The 23,483-nt window shown below is 42.0% G+C and overlaps 1 protein-coding gene across 4 annotated transcripts; it reads left to right on the forward strand.

The window, feature by feature from the left end:
• Positions 1-1,498: 1,498 nt before the first annotated feature.
• OXSM (3-oxoacyl-ACP synthase, mitochondrial) lies at positions 1,499-10,332 on the forward strand. 4 transcript variants are annotated; one of them, XM_074900547.1, is made up of 3 exons: positions 1,499-1,597; positions 3,239-4,250; positions 7,006-10,332. In XM_074900547.1, the coding sequence occupies exons 2-3, from the start codon at positions 3,268-3,270 to the stop codon at positions 7,406-7,408; spliced, it is 1,386 nt and encodes a 461-aa protein (XP_074756648.1). In that variant the 5' UTR covers positions 1,499-1,597; positions 3,239-3,267; the 3' UTR covers positions 7,409-10,332. The 4 variants fall into 4 exon arrangements, with proteins under 4 accessions (XP_074756648.1, XP_074756650.1, XP_074756649.1 ...); XM_074900549.1 differs by lacking the exon at positions 1,499-1,597 and adding an exon at positions 1,811-1,909; XM_074900548.1 differs by lacking the exon at positions 1,499-1,597 and adding an exon at positions 2,514-2,636.
• Positions 10,333-23,483: the final 13,151 nt, after the last annotated feature.

Raw genomic sequence — 23,483 nt, forward strand, 5'->3', positions numbered from 1 at the left:
TAAGAATGCAAGATTTTAAAAGTTCCAGGTAAACGAGGTCTTTATAGTTCAGGCTGGCTTGTGATTATTAGCTGACATTATGTGCCAGCTCTGCTGTCTGCTCCCGACAGGCCAGTCACTCCATGCAACTTCTATGATTTTTTAAGAAGATGGTGCCTAGCCTTTACAAAAGCTGAGATTTAACCCAAAGTAATTCACTTTTGCTGAGGTAACAGTTATTATTCCTCCTAGCATAGTTTAGAAGTCACTCATTCAGCCCTCAAAATCATAGAATTGCTACCAAAGTAATACAATTTTAATTTAAGTAATAGACAAACAACTATGTAACCAATGAGAATGGTGTATGGATAAAAGGATAGAGTATATAAGATATGGGGGGAGCAATAAAGATGGCTATTCTGCTGCAAAAAAGTTGTCATGTCCGTCTCTACTGCAACATCCTGTTACTTGGGAGAAGAAACCAACATCCACCTTGCTACAACCTCATTTCAGGTAATTGTAAAGAGCAATAACCTCAGCCTCCTTTCCTCCAGACTAAACACCCCCAGTTCCCTCAGCCGCACCTCATATGACATGTACTCCAGACCCTGCACCAGCTTCATTGCCCTTCTCTGGACACACTCCAGCACCTCAATGTCTTTTTTGTAGTGAGGGGCCCAAAACTAAACACAGTATTGGAAGTGTGGCCTCACCAGTGCCGAGTACAGGGGTAAGATCCCTTCCTTGTCCCTGCTGGCCGTGCTATTTCTGATACAAGCCAGGATGCCATTGGCTTTCTTGGCCACCTGGGCACACTCGGCCAGGAATGTGACAGCAAAGTTGGGAGCTGGTGAAGGATGGGGATCTGGGGGGTGCAGATAGCAAAAGGGGGATTGGATGGGGATTGGGACTAGAGCAAGGGAACAAACTGTTGGCAGGAAAACTCTGCAAAGGAATTTGTTATCGTGGAATATAAAATGGACCTGAAAGAGACTACGAGATCTTGAGGAGCTCCTCATGCCTGTGTGTGCGATGGCTTTCAATTACACAGTTATGTGCTGTACACCACCAGTTTTGACAGTTTCTGCGATCCCGGCGCTGAAATGTGTTGCAGTACGCGCGCAGTATTTTCAGGAAACCGATGGGAAACGACAAGGTTTCCCTCACGACCTTACCCTCTTGCATATTGTTCCACTGAGACCGTGGGTTCGTTTGGGGGTTTGTAGGTTTTTTACTCTGCGTGTTTTAAATGCGTGGTTTGGGGGAGGAAGTGATTTCCTCGCCCTTTGCAGTTCTCAGGGCTGCTGAGGCTCCCGCGCCCCCAGCGCGCCTGCACCGGCGACCTCGAGGCCGCGCCCGGCCCCCGCCGCCTCCCGCCAGCGCCGCGGCAGCCCACGGCAGCGGGCAGCGCCGCGAGGCACGCGCAATCCACCGCCGAGTGACCGATTCACCGTCTCGGCTCCTCACCAATCGTGACATCGGAGATCGGCTACCAAGCCGTCGCCTGCCCGCCCGCCCCCCCCCCCGCCTCCTCGGGTGGTGCGGTCCCGCGCCGTCGGAACGGGCGAGGGAGGCAGAGCCAACCACCGCGGAGCGGGGGGGAGCGCGGCCGGCGGAGGTACCGCTGAGGGCTGGGACGGAGGGAGGCGGGGGCTCGCCGGCCCCTGCCGGGAGCGGGAGGGCTCCCCCGCCTCGGTGGGGCGGCGGGACAGGCTGCCCCTAGCGGAGCTGGGCGGGACGGCAATGGCGGCGCCGGGCGGGGCTGCCGCGGGAAGCTGCCGTGGTGCAGGGGAGTTCCGTGGCGTCAGGCTGTGACTCCTGGTTTAAACATTAAAAGCAGTTAATGCCCTTTAAGCTCCCGGTGACGTCCGATAGCTCTTGTTCCCGGAGAGAAATGACCCCCCGCTTGTTTTCCTCTTCGGCGCGCACAGTACGTTAATGTGGCTTCGCTTGGATCAGACAAGGCCTCCTGATTATTTTACTGCAGCTAACGGCATTTTGTTAAAAGCTGTATGTGTCTGTTAGGCACGCACTGCGTTAAAGACCTCTGCAATTATATGTATTGCCTCTTTTTATAAAATCCAGGCTAACTGGCTTAAAAAAATTAAAGTGACAAATTTGGGCCAGGATTTAAAGCAGCCTCTTTTAAAAAACCTGCCTGCATTAGTAAGCACTATATTTAGTTGTTATTTTTTAATAACGCTGCTGTGTACTTCTGCTGCCACAGGAAAGAGCAGGTCCGTGTATTTTAGCAGGAGTGCGTTAGCCCGGTGTCCCCGTATGGTGCCTGTAGAGCGCATTGTATTTTACCAAAGACTTGGCCGTGCCACGGTGCCCTTTTTGTGAGGCGAAAAGCGGGTGGCCGGTTGGAAGTCTGTGTTGTAGATGTTGACAGAGCTGTGCTGCAGCCTCTGCCCAGCCCCAGCATGCCAGGTGCATGCGATCAGACCAGCTCCTGCCATGACAGTGGCCATGACAAGGCAAGAGAGGGGCTATGGCCCTGCTTGGTGAGGCAATCTCATCCCGCCTTGAAGTATGACCTGTGCTCAGCAGCGGCCTTCCGCCATCACTTGACACGCCTGGCGATACATGGGGTCTGGCGGTGTTACCTTCAAGGAAGGTGGTGTTGTGGTCCGTCTTGCTCAGACACACTTGAGGTACCGTTCCGTGACAGTCTCAATACCCCAGGGCTGATAAAGGGTGGGTGGAGGTAGAAGGATGAGGACCCTTGTCCAAGACATATAATTGCCTTGGTGGCAGAACAAGGAATAGTTTCTTTACTCCTGTTCTGAGTTTTTTAGACCATTCTGCCAGACTTAAAGGTTGAGATGACAACATCCTTAACGTGATAATGGTAGGACATACACTTTCAGGTGAACACACACTTTCTCCCTTAGAAGAATTAAGCTGTTAATGCTCATCGTTAATACCTCCGGCCAGCTGGTGGTTAAAGCCCTGGAGGGAGTTTTGCAGCAAAACCAGAGAGTACCTCACAGTCCACAGTGGTGCAAAGTCATACTCAGCAGCAGCTTAAGCCAGAAGAGCCCACTAGAGGCATTCACAAGGTGAATGTGTTTCTATGCCCTGTCTGCCATAACACACACTGTTCCTGATTACAGACATGGAGCTACAACCCTTTCTGCAGGGTTGAAAATAGGCTTTCACGTACAAAACAAGTTATTAATTGAGTGTACTTGAAAGATTTTTCACATTGGCTGCTTTATTGTTTTGATTGTGTGGTTTTTTTTCCCTGTTACAGGAATGTGCTTGAAGTGATTGATTTCCACCATGTTCTCACAGTCCTCATGGGATCTGTTAAAGATTGCAAATCTTCATCTCAGGAGTCTGAACTTAAATCTGCAGTTACTGAATCACAGAAGAACTTTCAGCAAGTCACTGCCTGTATGTCGAAGGAAAGTAGTTGTTACAGGTATTGGCTTAGTGTCCCCTCTTGGTGTGGGGACTCAGTTTGTGTGGAAGCGCCTTCTCCAAGGAGACAGTGGGATTGCATCGCTAGATGGGGAAGAATATGCAGGTGTACCATGTAAAGTGGCTGCTTGTGTGCCAAGGGGAAACGAAGAGGGTCAGTTCAGTGAAGAAAGCTTTGTGTCAAAGTCAGAGATCAAATCCATGAGTTCTGCCACTGTGATGGCCATCGGTGCAGCAGAGCTAGCCATGAAGGACTCTGGCTGGTCTCCCCAGTCTGAACAGGATCGTTTAAGTGCTGGTGTGGCAATTGGGATGGGAATGGTTCCGCTGGAAGAGATTTCTGATACAGCTGCTTTATTTAAAACAAAGGGTTATAACAAGGTCAGCCCATTCTTTGTCCCCAAGATTTTAGTCAATATGGCAGCAGGCCAGATCAGCATTAAATACCAACTGAAAGGGCCGAATCACGCTGTGTCAACTGCTTGTACCACAGGCGCGCATGCTGTTGGAGACTCCTTTAGATTTATTGCTGCTGGTGATGCTGATGTCATGTTGGCTGGAGGGACTGAGGCTTGCATTAGTCCTTTGTCCTTGGCTGGATTTGCAAGAGCTCGGGCCCTCAGCACAAGTTTTAACTCAAGGCCTAAAATGGCGTGTCGACCGTTTGATTCACAGAGAGAAGGGTTTGTAATGGGAGAGGGTGCTGCTGTGCTGGTCTTGGAAGAGTATGAACATGCTGTACAAAGAGGTGCTAGGATCTATGCAGAAGTTTTAGGTTATGGACTGTCTGGTGATGCTTGCCACATAACAGCACCTAATCCAGAGGGAGATGGTGCATTCAGGTAAGAACTGTATGTTGATTATGATGGTTACTTCCTATGTTAATTACAGTGGGTGCATGTTTCTGTTATTGTATGCTTTTCCTAGAGAAATGCTGTTCAATCTTTAAGTAATATTCCAAAAGCCTGAAAACTTAATCTGGAAAATGAAAGAGCTTCTGGTAAGGTTTTCACCCTCGGTTTAGTGTTGGGGTTTTTTTTTAATAACAAGGTGAAGGCCAGTTCTTGCTTGAATCAGTCTTTTTGCATAGAGTTGCAAAAGTTTTATGTGAAAACATTTTGTGTTTGGTGCCTACAGCTGTTGACACCGTTAAATCTCAATGGAAATCTCTCTTTTAGATTTTTGTGGTATGATGGAACCTTTTCAGGTTCTCCTTCACACTTTGTCCATAAAGAAGAGAGACCCCACTGCAAAAGCAAGTCATGTCATTTGTTGTGGTCTTAAAGTGGAATAGCATTCCTGAATAAATGCCAATTGATGAAAGATGTAGAGTACTTGGAGGATTTGGTTTGTTAGAATAATTACAATAGATGTAATTAGTGTTAATTGTGGCTATTGTTATTTAGAAAAGACTTTGGCTTTTCATAGGATCATATGCTGGTGCTGCAACCATGTTTAAATACTAGAATCTGATGCAGCTAAGCATGTTGGTGGAGAAGCATAGCAGAAATATACTTTAGTACTGTTTAGTGAGTTGCTAAAGCTTCATCATTGGTAATCTCATCAAAACCAGTTCACAAGTAGATTATATTAATTTTATCTTTATCACTGACCTAATTAAATTGTCAGTGAAATTACATGTGTAAGTATATGTACTGTTTGTGAGCTTTGTGTAGGCTGCATACTATTGCTGACATTGAACTATTTAGTAAAGATTTAGACTGCATTATTCTGAATGTATGTGGATATCTAATAAAAAATTTCAGTATATCACTGCACAAATAGATCAAACTTCTGCATAATATCGTAAAGCTGTGTTTGCATCTTTATTGGATTAACAGATTTTTCAGGAAGTGTAATATACCAGATTTCCCTCTATGCTGTTGGACTCATATTTAATTGTTCTGCAGACTTATGTGCGAGTTGAGTAACCAGAAGTGTCTTATCTCAGATTTTCAGACTTGTTTACCCTTGAGATGATACGGCAATATATTGTAACACAATTTTTGTATATTTTATGATTGCAATAGCATATAAATTGAATTTACAGTGGGAAGTAGTTGAAAGTTAATCTTGGTATCTTCAAAATGTTGAGCCTTTCCACCCCTGAGATGAGAGAATACATTTTAATACAGTCTTCAAACCAATATTTTGTTACTGCAGTGTGCTGTATGTATTAAATCTGAAATGTATATGCTTCTCTTACTTTTCTGTAGGAATTTTATTTGCCACGTCAAAAAATTCCAGGGGAATATATTTTTTGTCATCATCTAATAACTGCTTCAGTTGGAGACTAATACATATGTTGAAATAAACCTGCAGGATAGGAGAGGCAAAGCCAGACTCTGAAATGTGGATATAAAGTGTGTCCTACGCAATTAATCTGTTATCTCCTTAAGTAAATATGCTCCTTGCAGCTGACGTATTTAACTAAATTAATGTATCTCTTTCCCTCTCAGTTGATCAGTAATCTTTTTTGCCTTAATGTGGCTTACTGTGTCCTGCCAGCATCAATGGCCTCCAACCTAAGCTAAGCTGGATGCTTCTCAGGATAGAAGGCTGTACTGGAGATATTTAAGTTTGTCCAGCAGCCTGTGGTATCTTTTTTTGAGCTTCATATTTATTTACTTATTATTCATAAATTTCAGAAGAGGAGTGGTCCTTTTTTCAGAGATAGTTCGTTAAGCTGTATGTGCAAGGACAGATGTGTGATTCATCCCCTTCCTTCTGTGGAAAATTGTGAGAAAATCACAGTATGGAGTTGTTTCCATCTTCCTGTGACTTTCATAAAAGAGCATGTTTTATAGAGATGCGCACAGTCCACAGGTCATCAGGAGTTGGAATGGAACATATGATGTCAGAGGAAAGAGTGTGACTTTCAGTCAATTTAATTTTATATGTAAGAATTTGTGCTATCTCCTTGCTACTGCAGGGGCAGGGACATCTTCTAACCTCTGGAAAGCATGCAAAATAAGCTCATGAGGAGCATGACTGCAAAATTTTTCTTTCAAATCCCAATATTTTTGCTCGGTAGAGAAATTTTTATTCCTAATTCCATAATACTGTAAATGTGAGGGGAAATAAAATGTAAAAACTAGGGAATCTTTCACTTAGAATGGGAAGGTGATTTCTTGGACCATTTTACTGAATGTTACATTAATGCATGTTACACTAGAGAAACAGAAGGAACCTAAATTTTTGTAATAATTTCAGGTAGTTATTTCTCTCTCAAATGTTTCCAGATTTTGCATTGAAAGGGTCTTTGATATGCTAATGTAGTCTGTAGACATTGTTATATCTTCATTCTTTCTTTTTGTATTTTTCCCAACTGTGGAATTTGTAGTTGCAAGTCTGATTTTATAGTGGGCCTCACCACTACAGTCTTTCTTGGGTGGCTGAATATGGATGCTAGTGTGTTTAGTTAGATGAATCCATCTCTTGTCATTTACATCTGGTAAAGTATGTCATGCAGATTTTCACATTTGATAACAATTTTAAAACAACCTGTACTTTTGCTTTTGGTTTGTCTATGTGTGTTAGTGACAAAAATACAATGGGAAATTCAGCATTCTGCCTTTTTTTTTTTTTTTTCCTTAGGTGTATGTCTGCAGCAATAAAAGATTCTGGAATCAAACCTGAAGACATAACATATGTCAATGCACATGCAACTTCTACACCTCTAGGAGATGCTGCTGAGAATCAAGCGATCAAGAGACTTTTTAAAGATCACTCATGTAATATTGCAGTTTCCTCCACAAAAGGAGCAACAGGACATCTCTTGGGGGCTGCAGGAGCTATTGAAGCAGCTTTTACTGCACTGTCCTGTTACCATGGAATTTTGCCACCTACTCTAAACTTAGAGAAAACAGAGGCAGAGTTTGATCTCAATTATGTTCCGTTAACAGCTCAGGAGTGGAAAACTGAAAAACGGCGTATAGCACTCACAAATTCATTTGGCTTTGGTGGTACTAATGCCACTTTGTGCTTTGCAAGTGTTTAACTTATGCTGTGCATGTTGTGAAAAATGGCACTGACAATGGTTTTCTGTACTGCCACCCTGTTACAGAGGCTCTCAAATAAGCAACCACCAAAAATTAAAGATTTATTCTCAACACAATTAACTAGCCCTCCACAAATTACAGGGTTTGAATGTCTGTGAGAGGAGAACAGAACAACTTCCTAGGGTTTAAGGACAAACCAAAACACTCTATCACTCACCTAGCAAGTGAGGACTCTGAACCTCGAGGAGCTGCTCAGGGCAGCGTCCTCCCTTGAGGAGTTACTGTGGGCGGCATCCTGACCCAAGGGTAGAGTCCTTGACCTCAGCGTGCTGCTCCAGGGGACCATCTCCACATGTCTCCCCCAGGGGACTCCACCGATGCCCAGGCCAAATCTGACCTGTAGTCAGTAGTGGCTCCCATTGGCCCCAACTGCCGTGAAGCCCCAAGAGCAAAGGCAGTCAGGAGCTGCTACACCTCAGCAGCCAAGAAGCCCTGTTTTCATTGGGCAGGTGCACCTGTCACACACCCTTGGTGTGTACTGTGATCTTTTCTCAGCTTTGAGAATTGCTTGTTTGATATGTAACAACTTTATTCACCCTAACATTTACATCAGTAATTCTTTTAGAAAGAGGGAACTTCTTTTACTCATTTTAATAAAAATAAATAGCTATGCTTTGTGTGGTAAAGAAGATTTTGTTCTTGACTAGAAGAGGAGACATTGATCGTTCTGTGTTTTTACTTCATTAGAATAGATTTTTCACAGGCATGTGGCACAGAAATTGCTCAGAAACTTTTATTCAAAAGGGAGATGGCTAACAACTTAGGACTCCACAGTTGTGACTTGATGACTTACTGTGTGATGGTACAAGGTTTATGACTGAGCTCCCCTTTATTACTTGTTCCATTTATGATTCTGGCTTTTTTCTCATCGTAAGTTGTTTCAAATATCGTAGACTTAGGCACATTATTCCACACAGATGACATTCAGGGGACAGTAGTATAGGAGTTAACAGGATTTCTGACAACAGTTAATATTCTTTTCAGCTTTATTCATTTCCATATACTGTGTTACCTCATTAGCCATGTCATGGAGTGGTAACAGGGAAGTATGCATACAGCATGGCCTATATATTTTCCATGTGGCACAGGGATAGAATTGATAGGTGATAACCTGTTTTGTTCTGAAATTTTGGACAAGAATAGTGAGATAGATATTCAAGTATAGTATTGAGGATTTTAAAAATAGTTACACAGAAAGGAAAAAGACTCTTGAAACCCCTGGTTGTTCTGCTAATATGGAAAACTAGAACTAGCCAAACTTGGAAAGACAAGGAATCTTTTAGCCAAAAAAAAAACCCCAAACATGTGCAAGAAATAAATCTGTGTCTTGTGTTGAGGATGAGAAAGGGGAAGAAAGCGAACAGGGAAATGAAATTATACCTAAAGCTGACATACTGATGGTGGTTTAGGTTGCCTCTTGCGAAGAACAAGTAAAGGGCTTCAGCTGTTCCCTCCAGCACCAGTCAGCATGTTGGTCAAGTAGTGCCTCAGTCCATAGCACTGATGTGAGTGAAGTTGGACATCACTATTGATTGGTTAGTTTATTAAAAGACTTTTCACCGTTTTTCTTTTTGAAAATGTGAGTCTTAGCCTTCACCCCATGTTAAGTGGAGGCAATGTAATTAAATTTAAATAAAGGACATATGAAATAGCTATACTATAAGTAAACTTCATTCTGGAAAAAGGTACTCATGGGCTGTCACGAGGCTTAGCAGTACCCTAAAATCTCACTATTTATACAAATGGTCTGAATGCTGATATGCAGCAGCATAATTTTTGCATTTGCTGCCTTTACCGAATAGGAAGTTAAAGAGAATGATAATAAAAATGCAGTTGGAGACTGATTAAGACTCTCAGAAGCTGAGCTCATACAGAACAATGCAGTCCAAAATAGATTAATGAATAATAGGCCTGAAAGTAAAATATTACCAAACAGAAAATGTAAAAGCATACAAGCTAGAGAGAGTATGGGAATTTCTGTTCAGGAAAAATACCTACAAACATCTTAGCTTGTGATAATTAATAGTAGCAGTACAATGAATGAGGATCTGGATTGCATGCAAAATAAAAAGCAGAACACAAACTTCAACATTACTCTCTGCAAATTATATGCAAAAAGGAATTGATGTTAAGAATTCCACCTCCAGGAGAGAGCTGGCAGCAGGGTTGTGAATCTGGAGGAAATCATACAGTGAGTTTCTTCTGGAGATATTTTTTTTTCAGGTAGTTGTAATCCAGGGTGGAATATGGGAAGACTAAATACTGCTGCATTATTGGGAACCTGAAGTACAGTCTAACTAAACTCACTCAACCTTGTTACATAGCTGCAGACCTGTAATTAATACTGTGACAGAGAGATACGCTTCCCTTTCCCTCCAACAACAGAGATCATGGCCCCAGGAGTGTTGGATACAGACTCCTGTGTACCAACCATGAAAAGACAGATTATATTGTCACACAGAAAAACAAAACAGAAACTGAAATGATTAAAAGATCTTTCTCCTCACATAAGCTCATTGCAATTCAATCATCTGTTGCAGGTAACCTTTAAACCATGAAAGCTTTGTGACAATAGTTATTTTAGATGTTTTGATTATGGATAATTTTAACAGGCCTAGATGCAGTAATAGATAGTGTGCCCTGTAGGGAATTAAATTTTTTTAGAAATGAAGAGAGGCAAAGATTAACCCCCATCTATTTGAATATCGTTTGTATAGATTTTATTTTTATGTACTTGTTTGGAGTCATCTCTTTTTATTACATACCCCACTGAGCCGATCAGGGACTACTTACTGCTAATTACTGTTTTATTATGGTAGCTGCAAACATGAAAGGAAAATAAATCTCTCTCTGTTGCTAAACTATTAAGTGGGCAAATTGACCAACATATTAAGCCAGAATGCTTTCCTTTAAAATGCTCCCTTCATCTTAATAATTGAGAGATGTAATGGTCCAGCGTTTGGATTTAAAAAGCTTAATATTTAGATTTGCAAGATTGGAGTTACTAGCAGTCTGATAAGAAAAGCCAGGAAATGCTGGTAGAGTGTTTGTTTTGAAGCCTACTTCTGTAGTGGTGCAACACACTCCTGAGAGCCAAATGCTCCAGGCAGCACCACAGAGTGGCCAAGGCTGGAAGGCACCTCTGGAGATCACCTAGTCCAGCCTGCCGCTCAGATTAGGGCCAGCTAGAGCAGGTTGCTTGGGGCCATGTCCGGCTGGGTTATGAGTGTCTCCAAGGATGGAGACTCCACAGCCTCTCTGGGCAACCTGTACTAGTGCTTGGTCACCTCACTGTAAGAAGATCCTTTCATTTAAATGGCATTTCCTGTATTTAATTTTGTGCCCGTTGCCTCTTATTCCTTCCACTGGACACTACTGAGAAGAGTCTGGCTCCCTCTTTTCGTTCTCCTCATCAGGTATTTATACACACTGATAAGACCCTCTGGAGCCTTCTCCAGGCTGAACAGTCCCAGCGCTCTCCTCCTCTCCTTGTATGTCAGATGCTCCAGTTCCTTCATCAACTTGTGGCCCTTCAGTGGACTTGCTCCAGTATGTCCATGTTTCTCATGTATTGGAGAGCCCAGAACTGGACCCAGCACTGCAGTTGTGTCTCACCTGTGCTGAGCAGAGGGGAAGGATCACCTCCCAAAAGCCCACGATGCTTTTGGCTGCCTTTGCTGTAAGGACAGGTGGTCCATCAGGATCACCAGGTGTTTTTCTGCCAAGTTGCTTTCCAGCTGGTTAGCCTGAGGGGGAATGGTGCATGGGGTCATCCCCATGTCAGCCTGTTTCTCCAGCCTGTCCAGGTCCCTCTGGACGGCAGTGCACCCTCCTGGTGTATCAACTGCTCCTCCCAGTTTTGTATCATCAGCCAACTTGCTGAGGACTCTATCCCATTGTCTAGGTCATCAATGAAGATGTTAAATAGTACTGGTCTCAGAAAACATCTGTGGGGTACTCCACTAGTGTCTGGTGTCCAGCTGGACTTCATGCCACTGATCACAGTCCTTTAAACCAGAAGTTCAGCCTTTGGTTTTCAATCCACTTCACTATCTACTTACCTAGACCATACCTCATCACTTGTCAATAGGGATGTTATGGGAGACCGTATCAAAAGCATTGAAACTGTGATGCTTTTTAGCAATCCAAATGATGTTAAAAGAAGCATCTGGCTGAATATACATATCCCCTCAACAAGAAACTGCAGACTCTGATTCCTGTCTGCTGCTGGTAATTGTGTCAGGTTTCCTTGTTGAAATGTGCATTGAGACTAAGAATGTGAATGTTGTCTGAGAAATCTCTTAGTCCCAGTTATTTACTCATCAATGAGGTGGAAGTCAAGTAAAAATAGATTATGTAAAATATTGTTTTGATTTGAATCAAAGATTTTTACTTAAACTGATCTTTTCAGAAATAAATACATTTGAAACAAAAATTGGAATGACAAGTTGCATGAACTCATTTAAAGGAACCTAATAAAAAGTTGTGTCATTAAAAAATGCAAGCAGCATATGTTTGCTGAAATCTTACAAAAGTCAATCCACTGCTTGGGGTTAATTACTCTCTGTCTCTAGAAACAGTTTGTTAAAATTATAAACCTTGTTTCATTTTGGACTTCAATAGCTTCTTCTGCAAGTGTAGAGAGAATATATTCCTCAGTTTCAGTTTACTCAGGTTAGTTTAGTTCAATGTGCATAAGCTTTCTTTCATAGACAGACAGCACATTTTTTACTAATTAAAGAATTTATAAAATAGTGTCTTGACAGTTCCTAAATGATTTCAAATTAACATCCTGTTAAAGCTTGAAAGAAGTCCTGAGCAAAAGGTTTTCTTTTCAGTAAATATATGATTCATAGGCTTCTAATATGATAATACAAATTAAGAATAAGTGTATACTAAATTTCAAGGCATATGGAGCATCCTTCTGAACAAAAACCTAACCAAAGGAATGATTCCAGTCACGACTGGTGTCCCCCAGGGCTCGGTTTTGGGGCCACTCCTGTTTAACATCTTTATTGATGATCTGGACGAGGGGATCAAGTGCACCCTCAGTCAGTTTGCAGATGGCCCCAAGTTGGGTGGGAGTGTTGGTCTGCTCGAGGGTAGGGAGGCTCTGCAGAGAGACCTGGACAGGCTGGAGCCATGGGCTGAGCCCAACTGGAGGAGTTCCAATAAGGCCAAATGCCAGGGGCTGCCCTTGGGCCACAACAACCCCCAGCAGCGCTACAGGCTTGGGGAGGAGTGGCTGGAGAGCTGCCAGTCAGAGAGGGACCTGGGGGGGGTGATTGTCAGCCGGCTGAACAGGAGCCAGCAGTGTGCCCAGGTGGCCAAGAAGGCCAATGGCATCCTGGCTTGTGTCAGCAATAGCGTGGCCAGCAGGGACAGGGAAGGGATCTTACCCCTGTACTCGGCACTGGTGAGGCCGCCCCTCGATTCCTGTGTTCAGTTTTGGGCCCCTCACTACAAAAATGACATTGAATGACTCGAGTGTGTCCAGAGAAGGGCAACGCAGCTGGTGCAGGGTCTGGAGCACAGGTCGTACGAGGAGCGGCTGAGGGAACTGGAGGTGTTTAGTGTGGAGAAGAGGAGGCTGAGGGGAGACCTCATCGCCCTCTACAGCTACCTGAAAGGAGGTTGCAGAGAGCTGGGGATGAGCCTCTTTTAACCTAGTAGTAAGCGATAGGACAAGAGGTAATGGCCTCAAATTGCACCAGGGAAAGTTTAGACTAATGTCAGGAAGTATTTCTTTACAGAAGGGGTTGTTAGGCGTTGGAATGGGCTGCCCAGGGAGGTGTTTAAGAGTAGGGTCAACAGCACTGAGGTATATGGTGTAGTTGGGAACTGTCAGTGCTAGGTGAATGGTTGGCCTAGATGATCTTCAAGGTCCTTCCCAACCTAGATGATTCTGTGATTCTATTTAATTGCAAGTCAGCATGTTTTCCTGCTTATCAGCTGAAGATACTTTGCCTTTCTCTAGCATGGAAGCTCTAAGTGTCCTTTGCATCGTATTTCATGATTTCTCAAGCCATGGGTGAGCCTGTAGTGAAGTATGTATTACAAAACCATGAGTGGCTGCTGATCAGCCTTGTCCTGTCACCCTTCCCACCATGCCTGACAACCAGGGTTGGTGGATGAGGCAGCCATGCTGGGGGGCCCATGCCTTGGCTGTGTCAGTGTTTGGGGTGGCCTCTTTGTGTGACCAGCTTTTTGAGTTTTGGGACCAGGTGTGGCATGGAAAAACGGTTGGTACAAAAGGCTCCAGGAGGTTCACTCCCAATTCTTTGTGACATAATTTGTCTTTCCTTTTGTGTCTTCAAGATTGCTTCTATTGTAATGAAATCAAAAGCAGACTTGAAGAACTGGTTGGATGGTGAAATATGTTTGTTGAAATAAAGAGAAAAGTCTTTGTGATAAGAGATATGAGAAGCTCTGCTGATTTTAAAATGTGGTTGGAAGTGTTCTAGGAAATGAATTTCTGAAAAGCAAAGGAGGGCAGTAATTCAGAGGTGAATGACTTTTCAGGTAGTGTGAAAAACAACTGGTATAAGTTTGCAAAAAGATTATCTTTGCTATCTATGATTTAACACAAACTTTTTTCCTTAGTGAAGCTTTATATTGATTATTGGCATCCAAAAAAAAAATTAAATATATTTATATTTGAAGCTATGTGCTAGCCTTCTATTAGAAACAAGCCAGGGCCAAATCTAAATTGGCAGAGGAGGCATTTTACTAGTTTTTGAGCACTATATGGAGGATTTCTATGTTGGACATTTTCTGAGGAAAGGTTTCCAAATACCTTTTTCTTCCACACTGTAGGATTTGGTTCTTCAGCAGTATATGCTTGTCTTATTCTGAAGTGAAAAGTAGATGTTGCTGTATCAGAGAATGGAAAGAATGTATACTGAATTGCTAAGTTTTTCATTTTAAAGCAATGAACACCCCAAACTTTGGAATGTATATAACCTTGCTTTATAAAACTGCAGATTTCAAAGAAAAGCCAAACCTTATATGTTTCAAATGCAGCTGGAAATGTGGAGTATACTGCAGAATGGAAATAATAAGTGCTTTTAAGGGTACGTAAATGTCTTAATTACACTGATTTTCTTGGAGTGTCTTTGTTCAATGACTTGTGAAAATATGCCACTTCAACTTCTTCAGTAACACTAAAAACAGACTAACATGCTGTGTGAGCCAACACAGGCAGGACTCAGGAACAAACAAAAAACCATGGATGAAATCAAAGAGTAAATTTATTCTTGTTACCTCACAACACTTCATAGCAGTGCCTGGGCAGAGGCACACAAATGGGGATGCAGGCACTGTGGAGCTCAATCCTTGCTAGGCAGAAAGAGGAGAAGAAAGAAAAGATCTCAAGCCTTTCTCCTGTATATATCAGGGATTTTCACAGTTGTAGTTTCCATTGTGCTTTGATCTTTCCCACAGCAGGACAGGAATCTCAAGGATGTTTGATAAGGTGCCTCTGAGTCTATCACAGGCCTATGTTATCTAAGCCCAGACGTTCTACCTGTCACAGAGCTTAACAACAATTAGTATGATATATGTGTTTTTCAACACCCCAGCTGCAAGTCACTTGAGTGTGTTTACAATCCTCCTCACTAATCTTACATTGTGTTCCCACACGTGCTTGCATGGTACTTGAAATACTTAGACTACATCCTTTTTCTGTCAGAGGATCTCTGTGCAACTTCTATCAAGTTACTGAGGTTCAGGTTCAAGTTCTTAAATACACACTTATAAATATTCTTATCTTCCTTTGGTTTTGATATATAAATCACATTTCACCTGAAACAAAAAGACATTTGGTCCTTAAGTACCTTTGTGAGTTTGGGCAAGTCTTCCAGGGCTTCTGCTCATCATCTGGACACAAATCTTCCTGCTTCTTACAGGGTGGGGAGAGTAATTGCCTTCAAGATTTAGATTCTATAGTAATGTTTGCTCAAACTCACTAGCTAGTTTTCACAAAATAGGAAAGTGAAGCTGGAATTAGCATTTTCCACAGCTAAGATGATAGTGAAAATGTTTCTTTCTTCTAGATATTTCTATAAAGATTATATAGGCTCTTCAATTTAATTAGCATAGATTGTTTTATCTGAGATTATATATAATTCTGTATGTATAACATTTTAGGAATATACCTTTAGTTCCCATTTTTTGAGAAGACAGGCTCCCAATTGATTTCTAAAGCTAGCATCAGTGATAGAAAATCTAGGATGAAGGCAGTTTTATAATCTAAGCAAAATGTATAATAGTTTCTGCTTGAGCAGTAGACACCACTCCAACTTTTGTAACAATGATGATTAATTTTAGCTTGGTAGAAAGCCAATTTTCTACCCAGAGTTATTGAACTGTAAAGAAATACGCCAGCATCAATTGCTTATAGTCAGTACCTCTGTGTAGGAGGCACAATAATTTTAGTATGACAGCTAATATACAGGAATACCAAACTGGCAGTATATAAGGCTATTGCAGCCCAAGGTCTCCAGCAAAATATGTTAGTAGGAGTGAAATAAAATAAAATGGTAATAAGACGGTTTGAAAAAAAGACCTATATTCATAAAGAGCCCAAGAAATGCAAAATAGGAACTATAATTGAAAAAGAGAAAAATAATTTTTAGTGAAGGGCTTGTAGTTCTCATAGAGTACTATAAAGCAGATCAGATGTTAAATAGCTGGACATCCATATGTTAGTTAATATCGTTTTGTAGTTTTCCTTTTTTGTCACTGTCAGAATCATGGTGTTAAATGTTATTGCTATAAGCAGTGATCAGTTGTTGTTTCATGCCTAATGCGCTGTTTCCTGGAGTTCAGAATGCTGTCAAGTGTGCTCTGGGCTGAAACAAGACATAAAAGTTATCCTGGGAGTTAATTCTCATGATATTTTGAGTTTGCTGGAAGAAGCAAAGAAAAAAGGCAGATGGGTTGCTGACATTAAGCTTCATATGGAATATTTGTAGACAATAAGGTCTGAAAGAGTTTCAGAAAAGAATAATTCTACCTACTATTTAATTTTTTTTAAAAGGACACATTATAATTTCTGTTTTTTCCTGAGGACTTTTTTCCAGGAATGGTTTCTGTGGCCTAGTGAGGCTTACATGCAGCTTGGTATCATCAATCTGTATTTAACGTGAAATTTTTTGAATGCTGTCTTGAATCACCTAGGAATGCTCAGGGAATTTCTTAAATTAGTGGTGGGAATTCTCTCAACTCTTGGGAAAACTGGATGTCATTTGAGTAGCAGAACCAGCAGGTTCAACCACCTCCATAATTGTTTCTATCAGGGGCCAGCCAACTCCTCTGATCTTGGTGACCGCCTAAGGCCCTTGCATGTGTGCAAGAGACCAGGTCAGTACAACTGAGGTTGCACTTTGCTTGTCCTGATTTAACAAACCTTAATCTTCACCTGGGCCAGATTGTATGAAGAGAAATCCTGCAGGTAACACTACACTGCAAACAACTTCTGGAGCCAGGCTTGTCCCAGCGCTGCCCTTTAGCCATCCCTTGCTTACACTTTAAAAAATACTTAGACACTTACATTGATTAACTCATCACAGTGATGGGTCTTGTCTCAGCTGTCTCTATTGAAATATCAACAGGCAGAAGGACTCCTCTCTTGGATGGAAAGAAAAGGCCATAGTTGTGCTGGGACTGGGAGGTGGGGAGGACACAGGGTAAATATGAAGTCCCTGCTTATTCACTCAGCTGAGGGCGTGGCAGTCACATGTGCAAGCTCCTGTTGGGGTGTGGGAGAGGGAATAAAAAAAAAATGGGTCCCACAGATTGTCTGGCATGCAAAAAAAGGTGAGAGCAAGTTTGAGCAGATGGAGGAATTGCCTGATGTGAGAGAGAAGAGGAATGAAGGGATGCATTAAAGTCTCTCACAGACGGAAAGACAGGAAGAGTGATAGGAAGAGACACACGGTATCAGGGATATCTATCAGGGATAGATCAGGCAGCCCAGAGGACCTGTAGCAGAGAAGGACTTCCAGAAACAGAAGGAGATGAACAAGTGTAATGAGAAAATTTGTTCTGAAGTTATTACCTAAATATGAAGTACATTGAAAGATGTGAAGCACATGTTTATGTGAACAAGACGATGTCTGGGAGCAGCAAGTTTGCCTGTTATAGGAGGATTTCCATGTTGATTTGGTGCATTTGAGTAGATACTGAAGAATAAAAATCATACTGCTTTCTCCTCACAATCCCAGCTTAACATTATTCTCTCCATTATATAGAAATAAGGCTTGGGAATCAGTAAGAGATTGAAAGATCTGTCAGAGCTGGAAATAGAGTTCTGGAAGTACTGCTTTCTAGCTCATGTGCAGTCCATTAGATCACACTGTCTGTCCCATTGGCTTTTCTGAGCAGAAGATCATTGCCTGTAAGTTGAAACTGGTTTATAAGGATATGCAATGTTTCTTAATTTGGGTGAAACTGAGTCTGATCTGCATCCTGTAAGTCAATAAGTCAAACTTTTTTTTTTTAATAGTTTTTTTTTTTTTTAGTTTTTATTTACGCATACCTTAATTTAATGGCTAGGTGGGGCATGTTACTGATTTTCACTCTTTATATCAGAACTTGAGGGAATTGCTTCTGTCACCCTGTTTGGAAAAGAAGGAGAATGAGAACCTTTGTCATGGCTGCAAGTTAGTTTTTGTTGGTGCTTTTTCCATATTAGTGTAGGCAAAATTACTCATAATGCATTCTCTTCTTGGCAGAGTACGTGGGGGTGAAGCTTACAGAAATAGCTCTCACTGAATTTCTTTCAGTAACACAAAGAGGGGAAATGACCTTTACTTGAAGGATTCAAATGAATTTAGAAGTTGTTAAAAAAAAAAAAAATTTAAAAGCCAGAATTGCCAAGAGAAGCAGATTCCTGAGACTGGTAGAAAATTATATGGGGAGTCTACCACTGCAACAAAGTCAAGGAGTAGTAGTTTTTCTATTCACAACTGGTTTAGAGACATTCTCTTTGTAATTCAGCAATATAAAGTGGAATGAGAGTTGAGGACATCTTTGTTCTGGGTTAGGCAGCTCGAATGTGTGTGGAAGAGTGTTCAGAATGACAATTGCTGAAGCCCTTGAAAATAACAGAACATGCTTCCCTAGAGGCAACAGTAATATCCAACAGACTAGGTGAAGTTAACTGCTGGATGCATCTGTGATTCTCTCCAATGTCATGCTTATAATGGGAGTGAATAATTTAGCCTTTATTCAATTAATTAGTCTTTGTTCCTCCTCTGACTGTCAATGAGAGTGCTGGTTGCGGTGGTTGTGTTTTGAATTTGAGTGTCTGTCTGTTGCAAAATGGACTGACACGAAAGATCTCATTCCTATGGGTTACCTTGCCTGAAATGGTCATGCTTACTGTAGACCTTAGCTGTATTTACTATTTAGATTCACAAATTTTACAGGGCCCCTAGGAAAAACTTATACCTGGTCACCATGTCACCGGGACATTCTCATTTCTGTACTGAATGATTTGTTCCTGGCCTGTTGGCGCTGTGGAATAACACTGTCAACTTCTGAAAGAGCTTAAAAAGAAAGCATTGTGGTTCAGACTATATTTGTAAGCTCAGGGTTTACTGGCTGACAGGCAGGCTCATTTGCCAGCATACTGGTCTGTGCTGGGGTGTTATGGATTCCAGTTCTACACTGGGCCAAATCAGTCTGCACCTTATGATGGATGCTGTAGGATAAGTTTGGGGAGAAGTGTGCTTTAGGATTTCTGTAAAGCAGTTCAGTGTATCTCTCACTTAAGTCCAGTAGGTCTTCGGAGGGGACCTTAAAAATCCCCTACTTAAAGAATGTGTGCTTGCTTTTCTGGCCATGCTCAGTATAACAAACTCTGGAGGCATTTCCACCTCTAGTATATGCTCTTGAAGAAATGGGCTTACCAGGGTGTTTTTGTCTGTGACACCTAGTGAACACAGGGGGCTGTATCAGAACAGTTTCTGACCACCTGTGCCATGTGGTGCCTGGAGAGCTGCTTCTACTGACACTATTTTAAAGCATTACCAGTGATTTCACTTATGAATCTTATTAAGCATTTAAAACCATCAACTGTCAATCCTATGGGAGGAAATTGAAGCAACCTGCTCGAAGCTGTTGCTTTGCAAAGCATCTGTTCCTGCCCTGAGTGTTACTGTTTGTCCACCTCTGATGAATGATAATGGGGGATCAGTGCAGAGCTATCAGAAGCCACAGAAGAGCATCTTCTGAAACTGGGCAAAACTGGTGAACCTCTACCTTCTGAGAGAAGCCACCCCTGCTCTCCAAATGTGCATCAAACTCAGTTGGGCTTGACCGGTTAGCCTTAGGGTTAAGATTAGGGTTTGACCGTCCATGTAAATAGTTTTGCATGAAGACTTCTTTTCTCCGTCTCACAAGAGAGACCCTTTTCCCTGGTGTCCCGAGATGGTTCCTCCTGAGCAGAGAAAATCGTGGGCGAAATCAGGGTGATCACACGGTGGCAGCAAAATCTCAATTATCTGAGGCACCCACAGTAAGCTCAATGATTACCCTTAGTCATAACTTTCCTTTTAAAACCACCACCCAGCCATTGCTTACAGAGGAATAGAGCAAGGAAAGGGAGAAAGACTCTAAACACACTTCATCCAGCCTTTGCTTTTCCCTTCATAAAGTTCATCAGAGTTCCTCTGTGCGAATAAAAATCAAGTTTGAACCGACGTAATAAAGCACAGAGACTTTGGAGAGGTCAGCAGCTCTAAAGCTATCATGGAGCAGCACAAGGCAAGAGAAGCATAGGCAGAGCAGTGAAGAAGGGAAGTTATTCTATGTTTCCTAAGGAGAATATCCATACACAACTGCTGAAAGGAAGGAATCATGAGATTAAAGAAAAATTGTTTTAAGGGGCTTTAGTGCCTGGAGAGGTCCCTGTTGGCTCTAGCCCTGAAGGAACCATACAGTTTGAAAACAGGAATATGTTGAGGGTAGCTCAAAATTTGCTGTGACTCAGTTTTCTTGTTTTGGACCTTATTCATAAGTTTTTTAGGACTGCTAATTTCCTACAGTAATTTGCAAATAAATCAAGGCAGTTTAAGAATCCCTCTACTTAACCAGGCATTGAATGTGACTCAGCCATTGTTTCTGCTTTTGTTCCTTTCCTCCTCTGGCTCCATCTCCTTCCACCTCTGTCCTGTGTGGAGTGGCCTACAAGGCTGAAGAAAAGGAAGAGTCTCCTGAGAACTGTTTCAAAAGAAATTCCTAAATTGCTTTCACAGGCAAATGATAATATTTATTGCATAATATTTTTTTACAGGAAATAGGAAAGAGAAGGAAAGATTAAAAAAAGAAAAAAAAGGCAGTCATCGCTCCTGCCTCATGCTTGTTTTTAATGGACCAGGTAAAATATACCACAGAAAATTCAGGAATTTGGCCCCAAAGATACTTTAGTTGTTTGAGACTGAATTCCACAATTGCTCTGACAGTGGAGAGAGATACTTTATTCCATGGATTCTTTAATGCAAGTTCCAGGCCCCGAAAGCAGCACCCTCCTGGCTGTGGGGCTCAGGGATAGCTCAGAGCTGGTGTAATAGGACTGTCCCATCCCACTGAGGGGAGAGGCTCCAGGACTGACCCCTGCCCGTAGGAGCTGCTCTTGGCTGAGGCCATAGCACTTGGCCCCGCTAGAGCTCCAGGTCTGCCATGTTGCAGCCAGGCCTGTGCCTAGCCATGGACCTGTGGTCTTGACCCAGGTCTCAAACCAGACCCCCTTAAACCACAGCCTGGATTGCCTGACCCAGAGATGCCACCTCCGAAGCGCTGCAGCTCCCCAAGGGAGGTCCTTCTCCCAGAGACCATAGATGATGGTGGTCCCCATTGATGAAGCATGTGTCACATGGAACCATACTCAAAGTGGGTGAAATATCCCCAGGCTGACTCACAGTTGTCTAAGATGGTGCCATTTGAACAGCCAGTGCCACTCAACACCTGCATGCTAGGAGTGTTAGGGAGATCAACCTAGAAAGGTTTTCATGTCCTTTCCTGACTTCCTTGGTCAAACCCTGCCTTCATTAAATTGCAGAACTACCATAGCCTTTAGTGGGAATAAGGCTGTCAGTCTGCTCAAGAGCTCCAGTACTCTCAGAAATCTGCCTGTTGCTGCAGGTGTGTTTGTACAGTGACTTGCATTTCTCAAAGAAAAAAAGAACCAGTCAGCTGAGAGAGCAAAGTATTTTTTTTTCTCCCAGATTTCTAGAGCACATAACCCAAACAACTCCCCTCTGTGCTAATACAAGAAACAACACATTCACGACACAAGCATGGCTTTTTATTGAGTCTGAACTCTAACCAACCCTTTGAACATGTATACATATGTTTATGTATATGTCAGGGCCCTGCAAGCACCTGTAGCCTGGGATTGCCTTGAGTGCCCCGAGCTGGGACCCCCACCAAACATACCCTCTGCCCACCGCCCACAAAACCATTTAAGCTGAGACCCAGCACCCAGACTTGACTTGAACTATAGAATGTGAGTATATGTGAGTCTTCGTTCCAGTCCTCAGCTCTCCCTGAGGTTTTTTGTGTACTTCCTGCATTGGTGGTAGACCCCAGCTTGTCCTCTGGCCTTTGGCTGGTGATTAATAGATGGTTACTGATCATTAAAAATGGCAGATGTAATCATGGAGACAAGAAAATTCTTGCCAAGAAGAGGCGGTCTTCACTGTACAGGTCACTTATAATAATGCAATAATTTAATGTTGTTTACAATTTCAAAAAGTCCTAGTAAATATGAGAAGAGCTGGCCTTAGCCCTAACCTGTGTTCAGTTAGTCTCTTCAGGTCTTTGATGGTTAGACCACATCTAAGGAAAGTGTTAGCAGTTGTGTCAGTTTCTGCCTTTCATTAAGAATGTAATTTATTCTGGGATAGTGCCAGAGGACCCAGAATGAGGTCAGGACTGCTGTGATAGGTGCTGAACACATATTCCTTTTTCCAAAATCTAAGCAACTGGTACTGATCAAGGAGATGAGTTAGTGATGACCCTAGCTGTGCTATTGACTCTTTTCAAAGTAATTAACTCCTCAACTCTAGGAAAAAAAAAAAAAAAAAAGAAAAAGTCACCAGGATCTTCAAATTTTCTGCCCTGAAGGGTTAGGATGAAATTTAAAATACTGGATGCTCTTCACTAAGAGCACTTTAGGATATTTGATCCTTTGGTTTTTGCTGGTACTTAGGCTCTAAAGTTATAAACAACTTGGAAATATATGTTGTATTGAGTCTCTGGGATTACGGTTATTCATCTGTAGGTTTTTCCATCATTATGAAATGCACAGGGTTTTTGTTAGAAAGTAAACAGAAGAAGAAATTGTTCATTCCCAGTATTTGTTTGAACAGAAACACACTATCTATAACAGATGGAGGGTTTCAAGGTTGTTTTAGTGATAGATTCTCTTCTCTTTGCTTATTAGTGAGCAGTTAAATAAATTTTTTGTCAGATACACAAGTCAGGAATACTTGCTGAAGGAAACAGCATTAACTTGTCTGCTCTGATTCAAGAGGCAAATAAAGAAAGTGAAGGAGATTGAGATTGAGATGCATGGCCCAGAACAAAGTACTGATTAAATAGGGATCCTAATAGTAGTATCTGAGAAATTTTTAATTCCTTTAAACTGCTCAGTGTTTATGATGGATTTTCATCTTCAATATATTTTCTTCAAATAAAATAATTTGTGCTTTGTGATAGCTAGGCTGTTACTGAGAGAAAGCACAACAGCAGGTACTGAACAAGGATTGAAAGCTGCACAGACAATTACAGAAGGATGCAAATAGAATGAGCCTTTAAAAGGTGGTTTTGAAGGAATTGTACCAGTCTATAACATTCAGCCCTCCAGGTAATATAAGAGACTACTGCAACATGACATTAATTTTCTTTCAGAAGAGTGGGTTTTTTTAAAGCTTAAAATTAATCTCTTCGCTTAATACACTTGGTTAGAGCAAACATGGGATCAGCTAAATAATGAGACAGCCAAAG

The sequence above is a fragment of the Athene noctua genome, chromosome 2 (assembly GCF_965140245.1).
Source record: "Athene noctua chromosome 2, bAthNoc1.hap1.1, whole genome shotgun sequence".
NCBI classification, from domain to species: domain Eukaryota; kingdom Metazoa; phylum Chordata; class Aves; order Strigiformes; family Strigidae; genus Athene; species Athene noctua.